The sequence below is a fragment of the Ceratotherium simum genome, unplaced genomic scaffold, assembly GCF_057802395.1.
Source record: "Ceratotherium simum simum isolate JZ-2026a unplaced genomic scaffold, ASM5780239v1 HiC_scaffold_43, whole genome shotgun sequence".
NCBI lineage: Eukaryota > Metazoa > Chordata > Mammalia > Perissodactyla > Rhinocerotidae > Ceratotherium > Ceratotherium simum.
The window spans coordinates 2,195,880-2,218,897 of NW_028261259.1; the positions used below are offsets into that span (position 1 = coordinate 2,195,880).

The 23,018-nt window shown below is 40.5% G+C and overlaps 2 protein-coding genes across 2 annotated transcripts in view; one reads left to right on the top strand and one right to left on the bottom strand.

The window, feature by feature from the left end:
• Positions 1-604: 604 nt before the first annotated feature.
• The window catches only part of LOC147911374 (5'-3' exoribonuclease 2-like), a 171,690-nt gene continuing 149,276 nt past the window's right edge, over positions 605-23,018 (bottom strand). Inside the window, exons 27-28 of the mRNA XM_087428022.1 lie at positions 9,691-9,790; positions 605-7,146 (exon numbers count right to left, since the gene is read on the bottom strand). Of these exons, the coding sequence (XP_087284148.1) occupies positions 7,113-7,146; positions 9,691-9,790 (134 nt within the window). The 3' untranslated portion in view covers positions 605-7,112. The remainder of the gene's footprint in view (positions 7,147-9,690; positions 9,791-23,018) is intronic.
• LOC147911375 (uncharacterized) overlaps positions 10,282-23,018 on the top strand; it is a 70,124-nt gene continuing 57,387 nt past the window's right edge. The window contains exons 1-2 of the mRNA XM_087428005.1: positions 10,282-10,384; positions 13,772-13,914. Of these exons, the coding sequence (XP_087284131.1) occupies positions 10,282-10,384; positions 13,772-13,914 (246 nt within the window). The remainder of the gene's footprint in view (positions 10,385-13,771; positions 13,915-23,018) is intronic.

Here is a 23,018-nt window from a genome sequence, read left to right on the forward strand (position 1 = left end):
GAAAGCTTTTGACAACAGAGCCCAGAAACCTGAATATCATCTACTATACAATTCTCTGAAGTTAAAAATTAAGTGGGGGAGGGTCAGGGGCCTTGACTGCTCCAAACTCCACTCTTCTTTTTTTTTTTTTTTTTTTGTGAGGAGGACTAGCCCTGAGCTAACATCTGATGCCAATCCTCCCCTTTTTTCTTGAGGAAGATAGGCCCTGAGCTAACATCCGTGCCCATCTTCCTCTACTTTATACGGGATGCCGCCACAGCATGGCTTAACAAGCAGTGCATCGGTGCGCACAGCCCCCAAACTCCACTCTTGGCTACCACAAGGCCTGCAGCCAAGAGTCCCAAAATTGTAACTGATGGAAGTACTTAAGGCACATGATTTCCAGCCTAGATAGTTCTCCATTCACCAACCATTGATTGCATGCCTTTGTGTGCCAGGCACTGTGCTAGGTGCTGGAGACCCTGGCAATCTTCAGGGTCTTTGGTTCTATTTTCCCTTGCTCTTTCTTTTTTTCCTTTTCTTGCAAAATGCAACGGACAGGATGAGGAAAGCAGAAGTACTTTCAAATGTATATAAAGGAATATATAAAGAAAAAAGTCATAAACATCTTTATAAGATATTTTATTTATAACATTTATAACACAATGTTCACCTCATAAAGCAGCTTCTTTGGGATTAGTTCAGGGAAACTGCTGCTACAGCCTGAATGTGTGATCACGTGATGTCAACAGCTGACAATTGCAATTAATGACAAATGAAACCCTAATAGAAAATTGCCCATGAGATGGGGTTATTTATGACAAAAATGAAACAATCACCATTCTGTGAACAATAAAAATATCAATGAGGTGAGTACAACGGAGAACAACTGAAAATTGTGGAAGCAAACGGACCATAAGTACCTAAGTGGATTTTCAAAGATTTTTTTCCTACCACATCTCCAGATATAATTGATCTGTACTATCTGCCTTATGAGCATCTAGGAATTTATTCTACTTATTTTTATCATACATAGGAGTCCCATAGAATTATCATTGGCAGAATTAATTACGTTTTAACACCTATAAGGGTGTTGGAATTAACTCTGGAAATATTTAGGATTCTTTCCTGTCTGTACTGCAAATAGCAAGAAAGCATTTATTTGTTGATGGTAGATATATCTGAAGTCTTAGTCTGCTGCATGTAGCACCTTATTAAGGAAAGAATTTTGAGGGTGATCAGTTATTCCAAAGAAGAACTACTAATTTTCTGTTCTAGTCATCTCAGAAAGATGTTGTTGATATTATATGAACCACCCAAGCTTAACATCCAAATGAGCATTGCCAGAACCATGAAATTACTGGTCAGACAGTATGACAGACAGGAGCAATATTCAAAATAATTAGCAAACTGAATGGCACCGGCATCAACCAGAGTTGACACTGGCTGTAGTGCTAAAGCAGAGTTCGAGACCCCTTGCTGTACCGTGAGTTAACCTAGTGCAGGAGCAGGGGCAGCTGGGAAGTGGGGGAACCATCTTCAGGGGAATTTAGGTCATGGGCTATTAAGAATAGGTACAGAATTATTTCAATATTTTAATAACTGATATGGCTGTACCGCGTATGGGTGAAGTCACCATGGCTTGACGAGATGAAAAATAGTCTTTAAAATTATCCCAAATTGGGGCCGGCCCGTGGCTTAGCAGTTAAGTGCACGCGCTCCAATACTGGTGGCCCGGGTTCAGATCCCGGGCGCGCACCGACGCACCGCTTCTCCGGCCATGCTGAGGCCGCGTCCCACATACAGCAACTAGAAGGATGTGCAACTATGACATACAACTATCTACTGGGGCTTTGGGGAAGAAAAAAAGGAGGAGGACTGGCAATAGGTGCTAGCTCAGAGCCGGTCTTCCTCAACAAAAAGAGGAGGATTAGCATGGATGTTAGCTCAGGGCTGATCTCCCTCACCAAAAAGAAAGAAAACTGTAAAAGAAAATATATATATATATTATCCCAAATATATTGTCATCACCTAAACCACGTGTGGAACTCCTTTTTGGAATTGCCTTCAGAGCCAGTTTACAAGCCTGTGAGTAAAAGACTCATTAATTTTATAACACATTTTTGACCAAAAATGGTATTACACAACTTGTTCACTTATATTATTCACCACACTTGGCTCTGTGTGGCTTTTAGCTATTTCCAAAAATTAGACTCAAATTCCAAAGACACAGATGTATTAAGGATTTATTTTAGTGTTCTATACAGCATCTAAAGCAACTCCAAATGAGGAAAAGAATATTCAAGTGTTTGAACTTTCTATTATACATCATTACAGTACTAGAAGCTTACAAGTAGTTATCCCATTTAATTTTACATTACTTTATTTTACATCGTTGACCCCTTGGGAGTCTGACCTCCACACACAAGCAAAAATTACAGAACAAAAATTTACGACACTCTGGAGAGATTGACTTTCTGTTGTAGCATATTCTCCCTCCTAATTACAACTGTGACTCTAATTAGTAAATTCATGAATAATAACATAGTGAAAGAATCAGGACAAAGCTTCCAAATATCTTAAAATAAAAGGAAGCTAAGATTTATTGAGTGCCCACTACATGTGAGGGCTACTGCATGTTGGAACTAGTTTTTGCACATATGTAACAAATTTAAAAAGACTCTGTATTTGGCCAGACAGTGTGTTACATTTGTACATTTCTTGGTATTAACCAATTGCTAACTGAAAAAAATGTTTCTATCATTGTATTTTTTAACTTAACATTTTTAGGCACATACTATATAATAGGCATGTGTGAAATAATTATATATTATATTTTTAACCACTACAATAACCCTACAAAATAGATACTATTAAAATTCCCATTTTATACACAAAGAAATGGAGACTTAGTGATGTGAAGAAGATGGTCTGTGGTTACAGGGCAGAACCAGGATTTTAACCCAAGCACCCTGATTCTAGACCCATGTTCTCATCACTGTGCTGCACTGAGGGAATTGGTGAGAACACTGAAATGGGCTTGTTACTTGTTAAAATCAGAATTGGGGTTAAATGCTTTGCACGGAGTTCGTGCCCTGTTGCATGACTTCCATACAGGTGGGCACAGAATGAGTTGACTACCCAGAGGACAGAAAAGGATGAAGTCTGTGTTATATGATCAAGTGGCACTCATTCCCCAACATCTTCAAAGTGTCTTCCCTGAAGTCTGGTCCCAGAATGGCTGAAATTCCCTCTACGAATCCATCCTCTGGGTACAACAATGATTATGTTGTCTTGACACATGTGTTGCAAACTACCTGTCACAAATAATTTGTTACTTATATACTTAAAACACAAAATTTTAAAAATTACTTTCTAAATTTGCTTTTTTCAGGAAAGGTTTTGTTGTTTAACATATACACAGGAGAGAGGAAACTCATGTAATCATCACCTAATTAAGAAATAGAGCCATGTCAGTACTATTGAGTGCTTTTTCCCAATCTCTTCCCCTTCCTTCTGCACAAAAGACTCATTATCTTGACTTTTGAGATTTTGTTCTCTCTCTTTATTTTTTTTTTTTTGGTGAGGAAGACTAGCCCTGATCTAACATCCGTCGCCAATCCTCCTCTTTTTGCTGAGGAAGATTGGCCCTGGGCCAATATCCATGCCCATCTTCCTCTACTTTATGTGTGGGATGCTGCCACAGCATGGCTTGATAAGCGGTGCATAGGTCCGCTCCTGGGATCCAAATCTGCGAACCCTGGGCCACCAAAGCAGAGCACGTGAACTTAACCACTACCTCACCAGGTCGGCCCCTTGTTCTCTTTTTTAAATTCAGTTTGCCACCCATGTAGGTATCTGTAAACATTGTATTTTTTAACTTTTGCCCTTTTTTTAACTTATTATATAAAAGAAATTATCCTGCATATATTCTGTGACTTGCTTACTTTTTCAGCATTGCTGTGACATTAGTCTATGTTGATGTGTAGCTTTAGTTTGTTCTTGTGACATACAGTATTCCATTGTACACCTCAATTCATGTATTCTGTCCGTTGTTGATGGATAATTGAATTATTTCCAGGTTTCTTGTTACTAAAACAATGCTCCTATAAATATTCTCCTACAATGTCACTTGGTGCACATTTAGAAACTAGTCTCTAGGGTATAGAGTAGAATTGCTGTGTCATAGAGTATGGTGGAAGTTGTTCATAACTATCCACTCTCTTCTCATTCTATAAAAATAGAGGACTAGCGAAGACATTTCCCAGCCTTCTTACAGCCGTTGTGGCCATGTGACTAAGTTCTTGCCAATGGTGTCAGAGTGGAAAGGAAGCAGGACACTTCCTGGTCTAGTCTTTTAAAAATTGGATGTGTGCTCCTCTATGCTTTCATTCCCCTTCCCACACTCTGCAACACTGATGTGCCTGCAATCTGGTTTATAGACCGCGCAAACATGGACAATGGCCAAAGAAAGGGCCAACTAATGAGACAGAAGAATCTTCAAATGACCGTGGAAGAGGCCATCCCCAAATCTGGACCATTCACTTGAGACTGTTATATGAGAGGCAAATACCACTGGGATTTTGTTTTACAGCGTCTTGGCATCTATCCTGTGTAATATATAGCATATGAACATGTTTAATTTGACTAGGTTATGCCAAAAGGTTTTCCAAACTGGTTGTATCAGTAGGCGCCCCCACTAGTAGAGTATGAGAGTCCCCATTACTGTAACTCCTCCCTCACGTTTGGTATTTGTCAGTCATTTTAACTTTTATAACCTTAGTGGGTATCAAGTGCTAGCTCATTGAGTTTAAGTTACATTTCCCTGATTACTATTGTTAATTTTTTCATATAATTTTTGTTCCATTGGGTTTCTTCTTCTGTGAAATACATATTTAAGTCTTTTGCCCATATCTTTATTAATTGCTTTTCTCTGTAATAATTTGAAGAATTCTTTATAATTTGGAGAAACATACTAGTCCTTGGTGGAATATATGTGTTGCAAATATCTTTCATTCTGTTGATGGCGATTGGTAATGTTTTTTGTTTTAATGAAATCGAATGTCTCAGCTTCTTCCTTTATTATTTGTGCCTGCCTGCTTGCTTTTTGACATTGTGTAAGAAATTCTTTTCTTCCCTAATATCGTGCAGATATTAACCTATGTAATCTTTCAAAAGCTTTAGGCTATTGCTTTTCACATTTAGTTCTTTGGTTTACTCACTCAAATTCTGATATGCTTTTTTGCTCAGAAGAGTAAAGGGTGGAGTTAAAACTGGCAGATGGAAATTTCAAATAATCATGGGTGTGCCCAAGGGCATTTGTATTTCATGCGAATACCTTCGTTAATGTGTATTGAGAGGGGAAAAAGGTTGAGAACAACAGGTTGAAGGCATTGTCTCCAGAAGTTCCTTTAGTGTGACTTAACAAGAATAAATGTTAAACCCTGCTCTTAGTTACTCATTTACAGAACAGGGCAGACTAGATTATTAGTGCTTCATGTGAAAAAGACCTGAAGTTCTTACTTTGTTTTTAACTTGTGGCTGACAAGCTAGACATGCCTCCAACCATGTGACATGGTTGCCAAAAAATCTAATGAGATCTCACCTGGACATTAAGAATAGAATGTCCAGATCCTGGGAGATAATATCTCCCCTGTAATTTGTATTAGTTAAACAATGAGTAGGCTATTGCATCTTATTCATATGCAGCTTTTGAAGAGGAACGTAGGTCAATTAGACGTCATCATGAGGAAAGCAGTCAGTCGGTGATGGGGTGGGAAACCACTACAGATGAGCAATAGTTGAAGGAATTGGAAAATCTTAGCCTGAAATGGAGAAGATGTAGATGGGCTATAATAATTGTGTTCAGAAATTTTAAATGTTTCCTTATGAATGAGAGGGCACAAATCGGCTTGGGCTACTATAACAAAATACCATAGACTGAGTGGCGTCAACAACAGATGTTTATTTCTGACAGTTCCACAGGCCGGGAAGTCTAAGCCCAAGGTGCCAGCAGATTTGGTTCTTGGTGAAGGCTCTCTTCCTGGTTTGCACTGGCTGCCATTTTCCTGTGTGTTCACATGGTCTTTCCTCAGTGCCTGCTCATGGAGAGAGAGCTCTCTTGTCTCTTCCTCTTCTTTTTAGGGTACTAATCCCATCATGAGGGACCACTCTCATGATCTCATCTAAATTTAATTATCTCCCCAAAAGCTCCATCTCCAAATACCATCACACTGAGGGTTAGAGCTTCAACATGAGAATTTGGGGGAGGACACAAATGTTCAGTCCATAATAGCACATATATACTCTATGTTTCTCCAAGTAAACACTGGGGACCAGTGGATAGAAGCTATAAGGAAGCAGGTTTAGGCTAATTATAAAGCATCTTTACAGCAGGTGAACAATGTGTCTTCAAAAAAAACTGATTGACTCAAAAAAGTAGTCATCTTCCCCAACACTGATGGTACTGAAATAGAGTCTGGAAGACATTTATCAAGGACGTACTAGTAATAGCTAATATTTATTAGTGGTTACTACCGGCAAGGAATTATTCCACTCTCTCTGCTTTTCTTATTTAATACTCACAGTGGCCCTAAGAGATGAGATCTCTTTTGTCATCATTCTTTTTTTTTTTTTAACTGTTTTATTTATTCATTTATTTTTTTGTGAGGAAGATCAGCCCTGAGCTAACATACATGCTAATCCTCCTCTTTTTGCCGAGGAAGACCGGCTCTGAGCTAACATCTATTGCCAATCCTCCTCCTTTTTTTAATTTTCCAAAGCCCCAGTAGATAGTTGTATGTCATAGTTGCACATCCTTCTAGTGGCTGTATGTGGGACACGGCCTCAGCATGGCCGGAGAAGCTGTGCGTCAGCGCGTGCCCGGGATCCGAACCTGAGCCGCCAGTAGCGGAGCGCGCACACTTAATGGCTAAGCCACGGGGCTGGCCCTGTCATCATTCTTAAATGAAGGGCCCGAAGCCCAGAGAGGTTAAGTAATTTGCCCAAAGTCACAAAATTGGTAAAAGGCAGGAAGCACATCTGTCTTCTGTCCAGAGACTGAGTTCTCACCCATACTGCTTCTCACTTGTCAATGCTGTAGGAAGATTTGCTTCACTGGGACAGAAGATGTCCTAGGTGGCCTTCCAAACCTGAGACCATTTCATTCTAAGAAAATAAAAATATATTACCTAGGAAGCATAAAACAGTATGGAAAGCAGATACTAGAGGGAATGGGAAGAGGGGGTAGGTAAATTTAATGAGGGAGGAAAAAGTCTGGAAAGATCCTAAGTAAAAGGCACTAGGCCAGGAAAATCACATTCCTGGCTGGGTATAGGCAGGGGGCATTTCCTGAGCTTGCGTACACACAAGAGAAAGGTGAAGGGGAGTAGGAGGCAGCAAAGACACAAGACATACAAAACTCTTCCCTGCCATAGCAGAGACATCATTTGGGGATCCGAAATGAGTTTCCAACACCACATTTTGTTGCTAGTCAGAAAAAACTGAGGGAAACAAGGAGGGAATATCATCTCCACATTGAGTCTCCAAGAACCTGCAGTGAGCTTACTTTGATTATTTTTCTTGTAATAATTACATAGCACCCTTCCCTTACAAAAAGCAGTCGCAGACAGATGTTAACTAGACCCAAAGGGACTATTTCTAAGCATTCATTCATGCATGCAAGCATTCATTAACAAATATTTATTGAGTACCTATTTGCTAGGCACTTTTCTTGGCACTGGGGAAACAGCAGAAAAAAGTAGTCCCACCTCCACCCCCCAAAATAATTCCCTGTCTTCACCAAGCGTATTCTCTGGAGCAGAAAAGCACAAGCAAAAAACAAGATGAATATGTAAAATTTAAGGTGTGTTAACTAGAAGAGCAAAGGAGAAACACAAAGCAGGGAAGAACAGGAAGTGAGCATAATGGAGAATTGTTGAAATTTTGATAGTCAAACTAAAAAGGAGACGGGAAAATGGTCAAGAAAAGGGGATGTTTTGAGGTCCCATGTGGGTTTAAAGTCCATGCTTATGAATCACAAATACCGTGAAAGCTTTTGTGGCAAAGTGAAAAGGACATTGAGAACATCACTTCCCTTCTCTCATCCTCATTTCCTCATCTCTAAAACGAGAATCCTAACATTAGCTCTCTAGACCACATGAGAAGTGTGTGTGTCTCAAATGAATGTGGCCTTCAAAATGTAAAATAACAGGGGCCAGGCCGGTGGCACAAGGGTTGAGTGCGCCCGCTCTGCTGTGGTGGCCCCAGGTTCCCCGGTTCAGATCCCGGGCGCGCACCAACACACCACTTGTTAAGCCAAGCTGTGGCGGCGTCCCACATAAAGTAGAGGAAGATGGGCATGGATGTTAGCCCAGGGCCAGTCTTCCTCAGAAAAAAAAAAGAGGAGGATTGGCAGATGTTAGTTCAGGGCCGATCTTCCTCACACACACAAAAAAAGTAGAACAATACATATGTGTAACTTCAACTTACTACAAAAATGATTTATATTTTTGAAAATGCCCTCCTCATCTCTGAATATATGTACATCGATACACACACATATACTGCACATGCACACATACACACATAGAGAGGGAGAGAGTAAGGAGGAGAAATTTTCCATTGAGAGTGAGAAGAATACACACACACGTACACACGTTGTATCCAGCCCATCTCATATCTCATGTAATCCATCTAGTACAAATATTCTGACAAGGAATAAGCAAATCTGTGGTGGAATATGGTCCTTTGAGGCTCCTGGGAGGTTTCAGCTGACTGAAGGAACACATTCCTTCTTCATTCAGGTCTCCTTGGATTACTGAACCCTTGGCAGACCTCTTTTAACCACCTCCTGAAATGCTGGTTTCCTTCCCCCATCCAAGCTACTCCACAAAATGGAACTTGTCAACTGTGCGTATGGTAATAAATCTCCTTTCTAGCATTTCTGCTGACATTCTAATGCCTTCTTGAACATAATAAAAAAGGTCATTTTCCACCTGAGTTCATCCTCTCCAAGCTACCTTATATTTCTGCAAATCCAAGTTTCAACAAGTTTGATTTCATTCCTTCTACAGTATTTTATTTGCTTTAACGAAGCTAAAAATCCCAGCTGCAACCCCACGTGCTCCTCTAATTGCTTGAATGGGGATTATATTTTATTGACTGACTATATAATACAGATACATTTTGAAAGCTGAACTGTTCCTTTTCCTTGAGTGACAGAAAATTAAATGCTCCCTTTCAGATATTGCCCAAGGATTTCTTATGATTTTGTTTCCTACCTCAATTCAATAACTTTCTAGGTATCAATTACTCCAAGATCAGCATTCTCACCTAAAAAATAAAACAATCCCCTGGAACCCCTAAGACAGGAGCAGGCCTTTCACTTTGGGCAACCAGCTCAGCTGTGCTGTCATTTCACAGTCCTGTCTCCAGTTTCCAGGGGAGCAATTCAAAGAGTCACCTTCCAGAAGTTATACATTCTTGGTGGCTGAGGAATTCTTTCCAGTAAACATAGTTGTATTTATTCTTGGTAGGTTCAGGCATTGATTTAAGTGCAATCATCATTTCTAGACAACATTATCTGGAATATAGCGCCATTTATAATGAAAGTTTGTGGGGGGTGGGATGGCTACTAGGAGGGCGCCCAGACAAAAATTTGGGAAAAGCTTGGACTTCTTGCCAGTGATAATGACAAGACATGGCACGTACCTGCTTATCTTAACACATCTGTGACATTCCTCTATGTATGTCAGTCCATTCGCTCTCCAGAAATGATGAATCAACGAGGCAGGCAGACTGCGGCCTTCACCTGGAGAAACAGAGTCCCAGGACCACGTGAAGGGACCACACCTTGACCACGACCGCTTCTGCGCAGGGCAGGAGCCCCGCGATCCCGGGGGCGGGTGGTGCCCAGCCTGGCCGCCCGTGGTCAGGGCGCCGCCAGCCGGGCTCTCCTGGGTCCCAGCCCCAGCTGCCCCCGAGCCGGGAGCCAAGGACGCGCGCGGGGTCTGTCCTGGGGCATGTAGACAGGACGGTCCTTGGCCGTGGAAATCACCCTCCGCTCAGAGAGGAAGTGGTTTCTTGAGGAGCAAGGGTGCGGGATCCCTTTGGGACAGCACCGACTCTCCTGGAGAGTCACGGGGCACTCCTCCCGGCCGAGGGTTTCCGGACGCAGGCGGGGGGCGGTGGGGGCAGGTGACAGCTGGAGAAGGAGCGGAGGGACCCGCTGGGAGAGAAAACGAGAGGGAGAGAGGACTGGCCTGTGCCATCTCGGGACCAAACCCAGCTCGGGTCTAGGGGATGGAGACGACGGCAATCTGCCGGGGGCAGGAAGGACACAAGCCTCGGACAGCAAAGGAGGGAAACCTTCGCACGCGGGCTCTGGGGCAGAAGGAAGGACTCGGTTGGAGGGAGGGAGGAGGATAAAAAGACGAGCATCCGTCCCTCTTTTTCCTGTTTTTATTTTTTGTTTTCTCTCCAAGCGCAAAGGGAATCAGCCTCGACTTTGGTATGGGGAGCATCCATTATTGAATGAAAATAGGACAGCAGTTTTTTTTTTCTTCTTTGAGATAAATTCAGCAGCACTGCTTCTCCACCTCCTCGGTTCTTCTCCTTCCCCAGTTTATTTTCTCGTATCCCATTCCCACCGCACCCCTAGTCTAATTCCCGGTTGGTCATTTGGACTAACGGAAAGAATTTGTCTCAGTTTTTGTGTCCTGTGTGGGTGTTTTATCAGCTTAAATACCTTCAGAGTACACTATTCCGCTACCTGGGACTTCTACTCTCAATGTTCCAGTCCTTCTAGTCCAAGGGTTTCGTTATTAAGTGAGCTGTGTCCCTCCCTCCCTTGGTGCAGGCTCTCTTGCTGCAGGCGCACGCGTTTTCATTCCAAGCCCCTTGCATTCCAACCCCTCGCTGGGTTGCTGCTTTGCCCTCAGGATCTCAGAGCACATCAAAGGAGTTTGCTTTGCCTGCCCTCAGACCCTGACTTGGTGCCTACTGGTGGGGCTGCCCTCCAGACTGGGAATCTGCACCTCTTCACTCTCTTTTTTAAGCCTGTTTCAGTTCCTGATAATAAAAACAATCAAAATGCTTAGACAAAGCTGTGAAGTAGGGTAATTCGACCTGTATTCTGCACGCCCCACACACAGTACTTCCCTTCTTTCTCCCCTCCCCTCCTTTTCCTCCTCTACTCCCTCTCTGCATCAGCACCTCAGTTTCTGGCATTGCAAGAGTTAATTCAACATCGTGGATTCAGATATGAGAGAAGAGCTGGTATCTGTCCTTTTAGCTGTGCTGTAAAGTAGCCCAGCCACTCATTTCACCCACACAGGGAAGTGGTCCACGGACTGAGACAGTGAGGTTTCTTTTTTATCACCTTCTCTCCTCCTGTTCTCCTACCTCCTCTATCGTCATCATCAACATCATCTTTTATAACTTTCATTGAGCCCTTAATACATGCCAGTGACAAGAGATTCTCACATATTGGGGTATATGGGGTAACTATTTGGGTTCAAAACTGGTTCAGCTTGAACTAAAAAGCCTGATTTATGGCCTATCAAACATACATTGTCCATCTGCTTAACCACTAAAGTAAAGAATGCGCTCTCTTAAGAATGTGTACTTCCCTGCCTACACCCTACAGGTAACACCCTATCAGTAATGCCCTATTGGTAACGTCCGGATTGGTTCCTTTCCTGACATCACCCTCATGTTGACCTGCTAATTTGCAACCGAATACCTTTTGAAATTTTGATGAACAGGTATCCTGCGTGTGTTTAATGTATGTTCTTTGTTCTAAAAAAGATTTAAGACTGTACTGAAAACATGCTTCTCTGGAACGCTTTCTAAGGCCTTCCTGGGTTATAATCCTCACTCTGATTCAAGTAAAGTCACCTTATTTCTCTTATCTGTAGAATGGGTATTGGTTATTTTGTGTTGACAGCAGGCATAGGAGTAGGAACTTTACACGCACGTTCTCTCTTAATTATTATAAGGACTCATAATGGAACGTTCCACTTTATAGGTGAGAAGACTGTGGGTTAAAAAAGTTGAGTAGCTTCCGCAAGCTCATACATCTAGTATGCTTTGGTGCAGGGGTTTGTAAACCAGACAGTCTGGCTCCAGACTTGTGGCACGTCACTGCTAAGGAGTTGCCGTTTCAGTGGAGGAGCCAGGCCTGTAAACAGATAAATACAATTCGAGGATGTCAGTGCCAGCGCAGTAGAAAGACGGGCAGCATGACTAACAGTGCCTGGGGGACTCAGGAAAGGCTTCAAATGTAAACTGACAAGTGAGGTGGGCCTTGAAAAATGAGTAGGAGTATCCCAGGAAAACAAAGGGATGGGATAGTGGGTGCATTTCAGGCTGAGGGCACTGTATGTGGAATGGAACAAGTTGAGAATGTCTGCCACGGTGTGTTTAGGAAACAGTGAGCTCAAGGTGACTGAGGCATCGGGTTCATGAGAGAGTGTTGTGATGTGAAACTAAGAAGGGCAAATATGAAACTAGAGGCAAGAATGTCAAGGACTTTAGAGATCTTGCCAGGAAGTTTAGCTTTCATCTTGTAGGTAAAATGACTCCAGCAGAGATTTTAAAGAAAGAGAGTGACATAATCAAGTTTGTGTATCTGTCTGTCTGTCTTAAATGACAAAGCAGAAGTCTGGAGAATGGAGAGTAGAGCCAGGTAGTAGGGCCACTGGTTGGAAACTCGCTGTACAGATGATGGGGGCCTGGGTTAGTGGTGAGTCTGGAAAAGAGAGATTTTGTTCACTAAAGAATATTGGCATTAAGTCTTCTATCTGTTCCTAGAATAAAGGGCTTTAGGCACAAAGAATTTCATTCAAAATAAAAAGAGCACCAAATCAGCCCTCTTACTTTTATAGGTATAGTTAAAGTCTCGGAAGCTTAGGAAGATTAAACCACACAATCAACTAGTAGAGAATGATAATAGTCACCTTTTATTTAGAGACTACTGTCAACACACTTAGCATTCTTTAATACATTTGACCCTTCTAACTTTTGAGGGTAAGTACAAAGCTACTCTTAAGTCCATTTAACAGATGAGGAAGCTAGGATCAGTAACTTGATGAAGGCGGCATAGAGACAGAACTGGGATTCAAAACTAGCTGTATCTTATCCCGCATTCTTGCAGTTTTTGTATGCTCTTTTCTGAGATTGAAATTTAGGGGTCCTTACTCCTAATCTAGTGCTCTCTTCACTAGTCATTGCTGCCTTTATCTGCTGCTAAATGCTTTTCAGGCATCACTGGGCACCCATTCCTGACTGTCTGACTGCCTACTCTATGAATACGCCCTACAGAAGTGTTTATTGTAGATTCACTGTCTACCAAACACATTAAGCAAGATACTCTGATGACCCTTTTTAAGACGGGAGTTTTATGGTGAAAGAAAGAGAAAATACAAATGACATCAACCTAGAACCAGAAACAGCTAATCAAAGCTTTGAAGGGTATCGACGTGAAGGGTCGAGGACTCTTGGAGAAACAGCCGATGTTATTCAGCAGCTTTCTGTACCAGGGGCTTCCCATGTATTATTTCACTTAAGAAAACTGACTTCGAGGGGTGAAATAACTGGCAGAGTGTCACATAAATACTGTACAGAGGAGCTCCAGTTTATCTGACACCAAACTCAGGCTCTTAACCACTATTAGAGTGGTTAGTGAAGACGAAGTCAGTTCCATGGGCAGTAGTGTGTTAGTAAACATTTAATAACCAGCTCTCAAAAACAGCCCTGATTTGTAGTGTTTGCCAATTTCCAATTTCCATAGAGTGTAAACAATCACACAATGGCGAATTTCAAGCTGTCCATGTGACATCATTGAAGGCGGCGTCAGAAGTGATGTGCACAAGCAGCTCTGGAGAGCCTCCGGCATACAACCGCCCCATGGAAGAGGAGACGCTGGGGCAACGTGTGAGAGGAGAAGTGGAAGAGATCTGGGGTAATTCTTGGAGAAATAAGGAGTAATGAATGAAGGCTGGAATGGAGATTGGGTTAGTTACACTCAAAGAAGGTAGGTAGATTGAGCTAATTGAGATTAGGTCAAGTAGAAAGTGTGATTTAGCTGCTGGGGCAGCTATTTGCTTAAAATCACCATTCCTAAGGGGTTGCAATTTGCTTGAAAAAAGGACACCTAAACATTGACTTATTTTATCTGAAACTTTCAGCAGGCACTTGTCTTAATGACTGCTAAAACTGAAAACACACTTAAAAGACTGAAATCAGGGTGAGGGGAATCAAAAAGATTGGCTGATATGAATTTCTAGCTATTTATCTACTTTCCTCTTTCTTTATGGCAAGGACAATAGCAGGCTGATGAAGGTGATAAAGTGATGGAAAATGAGCCTTAGCAAATACATGGACAATAAAGTTGAGAACAGTTACTCAGTGCTCACCTTCAAAAGAGGTCCTGGGGAAACACCCACTGGTTCTGTCAGACTGTCTGACTCTCTCATATTGACCTTGTGTCCAGGGGAAACAAATGTATTTATGAAGACTTCAGAATATTTAATTTTGTCACTTTATTTCACATCTTTCTAAGTATAAAACAACACCCATGCTTCTCTTATTCCCCACATAATCAGATAGTGCATAGGACTGTGAGGAGAAAAAATATTAGCTAGCCCCTGCAAATAATGTCTGATTTCCTTCTGGGGCAATAATCTAGCCCTTTAAAAGAAAGGATGAAAATAAAAGTAGGTTTCCCATGTTGCAGAATATTTCTATTTCCCCCCGATAATCAAAAGCTCTTGTACACAATCTGGATGGAAAGCATATTGGTCCTAAGAATCAATGAAAAAATTATATAAAGGAAATTTATATTTCCTTTATATAATTGGATATATTATCCAATTATATGGATGTCTGCTGTTTTTGTCTGCTCACTGGGGAGTGGCCCCCATCCCTGTGATTCTGAGGTTCTGTCCAGTGTGATGCCCACCTGGCCTCTGGCTGCAGGGGTGGACACATGACTGAGGCCTGGCCAACCACGGTCATGGATCTTCTTATGCATGGTAAATTACTCAACAGATGAGAAGAACCAATGAAATTTTTTCCATGAGTGAGAGAGTATTTCTTCCTTTAGGATTTCAATATCTGTGGACATAGGTTTAGATCTGAAGGTAATCATCTTTTCAGTATGGAGAAAGTTGGGCTGCAGCAGAGGAAATTGAGAAAATAGTGAAAGACAAGCAAAGGCACGTAGGGCTAAGATATGGAAAAAAGGACAAAAAGCCTTGACAACTTTGCTCAAATCCCAGTAAAACACCCTCTCTTCCTCTTTTTTTTTTTTTGGTTAAGCTGGGTTTTTGTCATTTTCGGTTGAGAGTATCTTGGCGATTACAAAAACCTTAGTAAAAATTTCCCAACCTGATGACGAATTCCTGCAGGCTGACTGAGATTATAAAAATAAAGTCTCCCTAACTTAAAAAAAGGCAGAGGAAAGGGGATGGGGAAATACCGAAAGCTAAATTTCCGTCTTGGCTTGTATTCTGAGATACGCTGATTTATTTTATTTTGTTTCTCTGACCTATGATTCATCTCTCTTTGGACATCTCTTTCTCATTGGCACACAGACCACACTACATTCATTCGTTCATTCGTAAATTATCCTGGCTTATTATTTAACCTAAAATGCTGAGCCTTCACAGAATAGGCAAAAGACAAGGTATGAAGTTGGGTGGAGAAGAAAAGAGACGGAGATGCTGATCATTTTAGAACTGGACGGACAAATCAGCATTAGAAAAAAGTTCTTTTCATCCTAAATTTCATCTTGGAAGTCAAGCACACAGTGAAGCATCACCTCAAGACAGAGTAATTCGGGAGTTTTTCTGGGAAGATCCCAGAAGTTGAAGACTGTAGGAAGTGAGAATAGAAGATGACTCAGCTGCTGGTGTGGGGAAAAGACCTGAGTAACTAAGGCCCATCTTCTCAGGCAGGCCAATGAATACATTCCCCCTCTAGACACACTTCTTAAGCTGCTCTTTGACACGTCTTTGCCTTTAAAGGTTGAATTTAGTGTTCGTTTGATCCTGAACTCAAGATTTGTCTCAGCCCTGAAAAAGTCTAAGGAATAACCCTGGACCTTGCACACTTTTGAAGTGTCCTTGAGTCTAGGAAAAAGGATTGAGGGTTATGCCCTTTAGGCATTCTCTTCTAACCTGATATGTTACCCACTCTTAGACAGAATGCTTCACTCTCTAACTTGGATGTCATTCTCTATAAAAAGGCCAATCATTTTCCTTAAGAGATGTATCAATTAACTAGTTTTAACAGAATTTCAAAATTGAAAGCAATAGCCAAAAATCATTTAATCCACCTCCTTGACAGCTAGAACGCATCACAGATTCTGGTGATTTCGACGAAAGCATATATGTGTTTATAAATCTTTTTATGCATTGGCTTATATAGCTGTTTTAATACGTATTGTATTTTCTCACAAGCTTTTCACCTTGAGATACAATTATTAAGTGAATTTCTTGCCCTTACAAAGAAAAGTAAACACATTAAACACCTCCGTGTGATGTTAAAATGCTGGACGTTAAATTAAATTAAATATTTGTCCTATAGCACTGTTAGCTGAATAGGTTATGAATCATCTATGTTTGTGGAATACATTGCCTTGAATTATAATTTTTCCAAATCTCCCCTGTAAAGAACAAAGTATAAAGAACATTGAGGCTTAAAATCCTGAATACTGAACCACCTCTGTAGACTTCGCAGTATTGATACTGCATCCATAATCGTGCCTTAGTGAAATGTTATACAGAACGTTATTCAGAATGTTTGTTCTGAAAAGAGTTTGGATAAATGCACTGTATTTGAAATTGGTTAATGCTGTCTGATGTGCATCCAAATTTTTTATTATCCTGAGAATTTGATTTAAAACTTACAGGGTATCTTGTGTATTTACTCTACCTGAAAGTGCTCCATTTGCATTTAAGCAAGAGTGGTAACCACAGCCATGCGAATTTTGGTTAAGTTTTCTGGCTCCTGGGACCTCTACTACCTCATCTGTCACATGATGTGGCTAGACTGGTGGTGGGTTTTCTAACTGTGCTAAAAAGCCTTAAAGTGTCTAAAGGAGAAAGTGAAACTTCAAGCTACTTATCAAACTTGAGCCAAAGCAGCCCCACCTGTATCAGATTATTGATTACCTTGCAAAATAAGTTTTTATTTATTCATGTATTCATGAATTGATTAAATCATTAAGCAAATAGTATTATGTGCCTACTGTGTGTCTGTCTTTTCTAGTTATACAGCAGAGAATAAAACAGACACAAATCTCTGCCCTCATTGAGCCTTTGTTCCAGTAAAGAGAGGCAGACAATATTCAACATATGTAGGTTAAATATATATTATGTTATATGGTGATAGAGTCTATAGAGAAAAAATGAAGCGGGAAAGGGAGATAAGGAGTATTGGGGCTGGGGGTTGAAATTTTAAATACTTGTTCATGGAAAGCTTCAATGAGAAGTTAACGTTTGAGCAAATACCTCGAAAGAGGTGATGGAGTAAACTACTCTAATAACTGGGGAAAAGGTTAGAAACAGCAAGAGCAAAGGCCCTGACGTGGGAATTTGGCAGGTATATTTAGGAATAGTGAGGAGACCACTCTAGTTTGAATAGACCACTATGGGTTGACTGGATGTAACAGGGGGAATAGGAAATTGGACTTTAGAGTAAGCCTTTATTAGAAGAAAAAGATTTGTATTTAAATAAGGATTGGAAGCTCTTCATCTAAATTACTTGTAAGGCCCTGAAAATCATTAAAATTCTAAGGTTGTTTCTTGTATTACACAATCAATGAGCATTCATTCAGTGTTATTTATTCTTTTTTTTTTTTTTTTTTTGGCTAATTTATATCACTCTTCAGGGATTATGCATTTATCCAAGAATTGTTTCCTAATACTTTCCTGTAAACTCAACGATCTTGCTTATTTTAAGGGGAACTAGTATGGATAACCTGGGCCTAGTATATAATTAATTTGGCTTTCCAGAAGTCCATTAAATCTACGGTGATTTGTTTGTTTTAGAAGATCATATACACATTGTTTTCATATTTCTATAGTCGTTATATGTCCACCTCAAATTCCTAAATGAAATTATCATAGATCGTAATGGCTAGTAGATACATGACAAAGCAAGTAGAGATAACTCTGAAGAATTTTTTGAAAATTAATCAAGTTGAAATTTCTTTTCAGGTGTCAAACATTTGAATAACCACACTCTGAGTGACTTTCTACTTAAAACTGAAAGAACTGTTTACTTCAGTTGAAAATTGGAAACATATAGACACCTCTGAAGAGAAACACTCAAGTTGGCAGAGTGAACCCAGACTGCTATACTTTTTGAGTAAATTTTGTGCACCTACTGAAATCACTAATGAATTATGAGTTTTTAGTCCACTAAGAGTTTTTGACATTCATTTTATAGTCATAGTGTAAGTTTCATAGTCAAATAGCTTAGGTAGATTCTTTCTCTATTCCTCATATCTGACAGTAAGCAAAGTGACTAAGCAGATTTCTACTTCGACTGCAATAGCTATGCACTTCTTTCTGTACCCAGACATTGAGCAAACTACAGTCTGAAATAAGAACATTATGTTTACCATAGGCTTTGAAAGTTCTTGCGCTCCTGAGCGCCAGTGATATATCTTGATTAGCTGGCATTATTGAGGATATGAGTTGCAAAATTTTCTTAATACAATGACTGATATTATTATTAACAATTGAAATTAAACAATAAAATTCAAGAGAATATTTTCTAAGGGACAGATAACCATCTGTCCTGCAGTCTATATCTAGAGTGCTTTTAGGAATTATTGACTTAAAAAATCTCGGACTCCAGAAAGGAAACAGAGTTTCATCTTATACCTATGTCATCTCTGTGCCTCTTTAAAATAGTTATATATTCCTAGACTTAATATAAATCCCACTTAGCCCTCTATTTCAATCTTTCTCATCAGTGCAATAGCCCAGCTTTTGCCCGTCTCCTGTCTTCTGCCTGGTCACTTAGAACCTTTACTAGACAGGCTTCTATTCACAGCATGGCTCTTTTTATTTTATTTGCACTGATGGCAAATAGCTTTTATTACTCTGTTCCTCTTGTAGATTAAGTTTCCTCACTTTATATTTTCAAGTTTTCACTATGGTGACTAGGACTTGGCTCATTCTCTTTGCCTTTCCTAAACCTTGGTCTGCCTAGTTGTGATACTGTGATCTATAATAAGAAAGATATATTTGGTCTTTGACCCTGTTCCTGGCACAGAGCTCATAAATCCCTTGGAATTTCCTAGGTGAAGAGAGCAACAAAGGAGTCTTTTGCTATGCTAATGAGGTGACTTTTGGAAAGCCCCCAGGTAATCTAAGGAAGGGGGGCTAGTTGCCTGGAGACCTAATCATGTGATTAGAGGGTTGAAACTTTTAGCCCCACCCCTGGACCTCCTGGGAGGAGAGAGGGACTGGAGATTCGGTTCCATCACCAATGGCCAATGGTTAAATCAGTCATGCCTATGTAATGACGACTCCATAAAAACCCAAAGGGTGGGGTTCAGCAGGCTTCCAGGGTGGTGAGCAGCTGGAGATTTGGGGAAAGTGGCGTGCTCATAGATCATGGAAGCTCTGCTCTCCTTCCCACATACATTGCCTGTGCATCTCTCCCATCTGGCTGACGCTCTTTCCAGATAGATAGTGTCAGAATAGAGTTGAATTGTAGGACCCAGCTGGTGTCTGAGAATTGCTTGGTGGTTTAGGGAAAAAACTCACATGATGGAAGTGGTACCAGAATCATACTAGTCCCATCACTGAAGACTCAGCCGAAAGCCCTTTCATTTCCTTATATCATTCTCCTTTCTAAGTTTGTTTCAAGGTTTATGTTCTATAAAGAAGAACTCTTTCTCATCACTATGATTCATACATAAATATATAGAGAATGCCTAATGTATTTGCAAAGTATTGGCTAGAAATGTGTAATCACTGATGGGGAGGTGGAGAGAAGAAAATGAATCAGATTTGCTGCGTGTTCTTGAATTGCATACAAGCTTTGTTCAAAAACTAGGAAGGCACACAGAACATATAATATAAGATAGTCAGGAACAAATATCAACCAGCCTCCAAAACCATTTTTGGTGAAACTTCATCTCCAGTGGGAAACTGTTTACATCAATCAGAAGAAAAAAATCACCTCAGCTCTTCAAATGCTCACATGCCTGATCTGACTGTGTTGTCACATACTGATGGGTCACTGTTTCAGTACAGGGCAAAGGGTCCTGGCCTGACCAGTAGGAAGGGGCCAGGGGGGTCCTGAGTTCTGATCTCAACAGATTCTAAGTAAAAAAGTTGCCTACTGAGCTGTGTCACTGCTCTGAGCATTCCGTCCTGACTGATGATGAATTCTTTTATACTGAAGATGCAAAACTCTTCTCATGTTCCAAGTACCATGAAATATGTTTTGCTCTGGCTGAACGTTATTCATTTTTTCCTCTTGCAGTAAGAAGCACCCATTATGACGCTCTGACGCATGACTAAACTGTCTGGTAAATATCACTGAAATACTACGTATTCTCAGTTGTAACAAAAGCAATTGTGATCCAGATGCAGCTGGAAGACTCTTCATCTTAAGAACTAGATAAGGTGGTTCCAACTCCCCAGTCCCTAGATTTTGAAGGACAAAAATCTCTCCACTACATTATTTTGTGCAGCTTATATTCTCAAGTTTATTTCTGACTCTGCGCTCTTGCCTATGCTAAATTTTTTCAGTCTAGAAGTGGTCTTGACATCTCATATGCACTGTTCCTGGCTCATACAGAGAGGATGCACTGTCTTATTGGTTAATTTCCTCAAGGAAAATGTGTTTGAGGGTAGGAGACTTTATTAAAGTTTTGGGAAGATGAAGGAATTTGTGTTTAAATCAGGCCCCCCCTCAACTAAAATTAAAGGCATCAATTTATTGTTAGATATCTCTGATAAGCAAAGTGGATAATGATGAGCAAAGTGGTTAGGAATGAAGCTCTAGAATCGAAGTCCTTGGGGTAGAACCATGGCTTTACCATCACTATGAATCATTGTGTCACCTTGGGAAAGTTACTTCATATCTCTCGGCTTCAGTTTCTTCATGAGTAAAACGAAGATGATAATAGCATCTACCTCATAGGATTTTTTTGCAAGGGGAATTATTCCATTAATTCATACAAATTGCTTAGAATAACCTAACATATAGTAAATGTTTAATAATTGTTACTAATTAATTAATTAAAATATATTTAAAGGCCTTTGACCATTTCCAAACTCATAATTGTATGGCTTGGCCCTTGTCCCTTCCTTTCCCTCAGCATCCCCCCCTTCACTCCCCTGCCAAATTCCCATTTTTATTATTTTGTAATTCCTATTTTAATTTTTACTATGTTGTTCAGTACAGAGCAGTATGCCATCACTTTTGTGGCCTTAGCAATATATGACTAATAGCCTTTAGAGTTACTGCTCCAAGTGGCTTATCAAGGCATTTTCCTAACTAGGACATATTCCTAGTGTGTGTCCTAGTTTATATGTATGATTATACACACATGTGTATCATACACTATACATATATTATACTATCCTCTACCCACTCTGAGTCCTCTCTGGCTGTGCTACAAATTAAATCAACGTGAGACCGAATAGCAGGAGAAAATCAAGTAAAGCTTTGTAACATGTATACATGGGGGAGACCTGGAAAAACTGGGTAACTTGACAAATGGTGGAGGTTCTCGTCTTTAAATAGCATATTCAGGTAAAGAGAAAGGAGGATGTTGGAGGTGGGGGGAGTCAGCTATAGGAGATTACCAGAAAAGCACAGTAAACAAGAGTATGCAGATTTAAGTCCTTGCCTTCTGCATTGATAAGAGTTTCTAGAGATAAGGTCATCCCTGCTTCTTGCCAGTACAGAGAGGGAGATACGTTTACAAATGGAGATTTCCCTGATGAATGTAAATGTCTCTTACAAAGGGTAACTTCTACTTTTACTTGGTTTTCAGAGCTTTGATAAGAATGAGTTTAGCAAGGACCCTCCCAGTCTATCCATACCCAGAGTTATCTATGGCGATGGCCTATCTTGGGGACAGACCTTCTATCTTAAATTCTTTTAGGCAGTTATTGGGGTGGGGGGAGGTCAAAGTTTCTTTCAGAGAAAATAATCAAGGTAAAGAGACATGTGTTGAGGTGGCCAATTCTGATCCCCCACAATACATATACATACAGTCAGTGGCTTCCAGAATTCCATACGTATGTGTGTGCAGAATATTCTTAATTTATAGGATGTATTTTGATCCAATTCAGCTGCACGTCTTTGGAGGTGGTTCTCTAATATGTCATCACACTTTAGGAGAGACTGACTTTTGCTCAAGGTCACTTGCTGAGTAAGTACAGAGCAGGGATTCTAACAAGACTCTGACTACTCCTCAAAACCCAAGCTCCTTCTACTACACCTGGCCAGTTATTGGTGTAATCTCACTTAATCCTCACAGCAGTCTCAAGAGGCTGGCACTATTGTTATTACTTTCTACAAGTAGGGACACTGTTTATAAGTAAGGCACTATTGTTATTACTTTCTACAAGTCTTAGAGAATTTAAGCGAGTTGATTAAGATCATGCAGGTAGTAAATGTCAGAGCCTAAATCAGACAGTCTGCCTTTTGCAGGTCTACTTTTTAACAATCATGCTGTATTAACTCCCACCCCAAAATAAAGGGGGTCAGACAGACAGAGTAGGGAAATCCTAATATAGTTAGGATGATTTGTTCTATTAGAGGCTGCTTAGAACCACTGTTAAGAGAAAAACAATTCTCTAAAGGAATTCTACAGGATCCCATAGGAATGCTAGCAATTCAGTCCAACTTAGCTCATGGAATAATGAATTAAAAGGCATTTGCCTCCTAGCATTACCTTCCTGGTGGTTCAAAAGATGCAAATGAAATGTTAATGTTAACACCAAGTGGGAGAAACTACTTATTTTGAGAGGAAAAATATAGTATAAGAGCTCTCA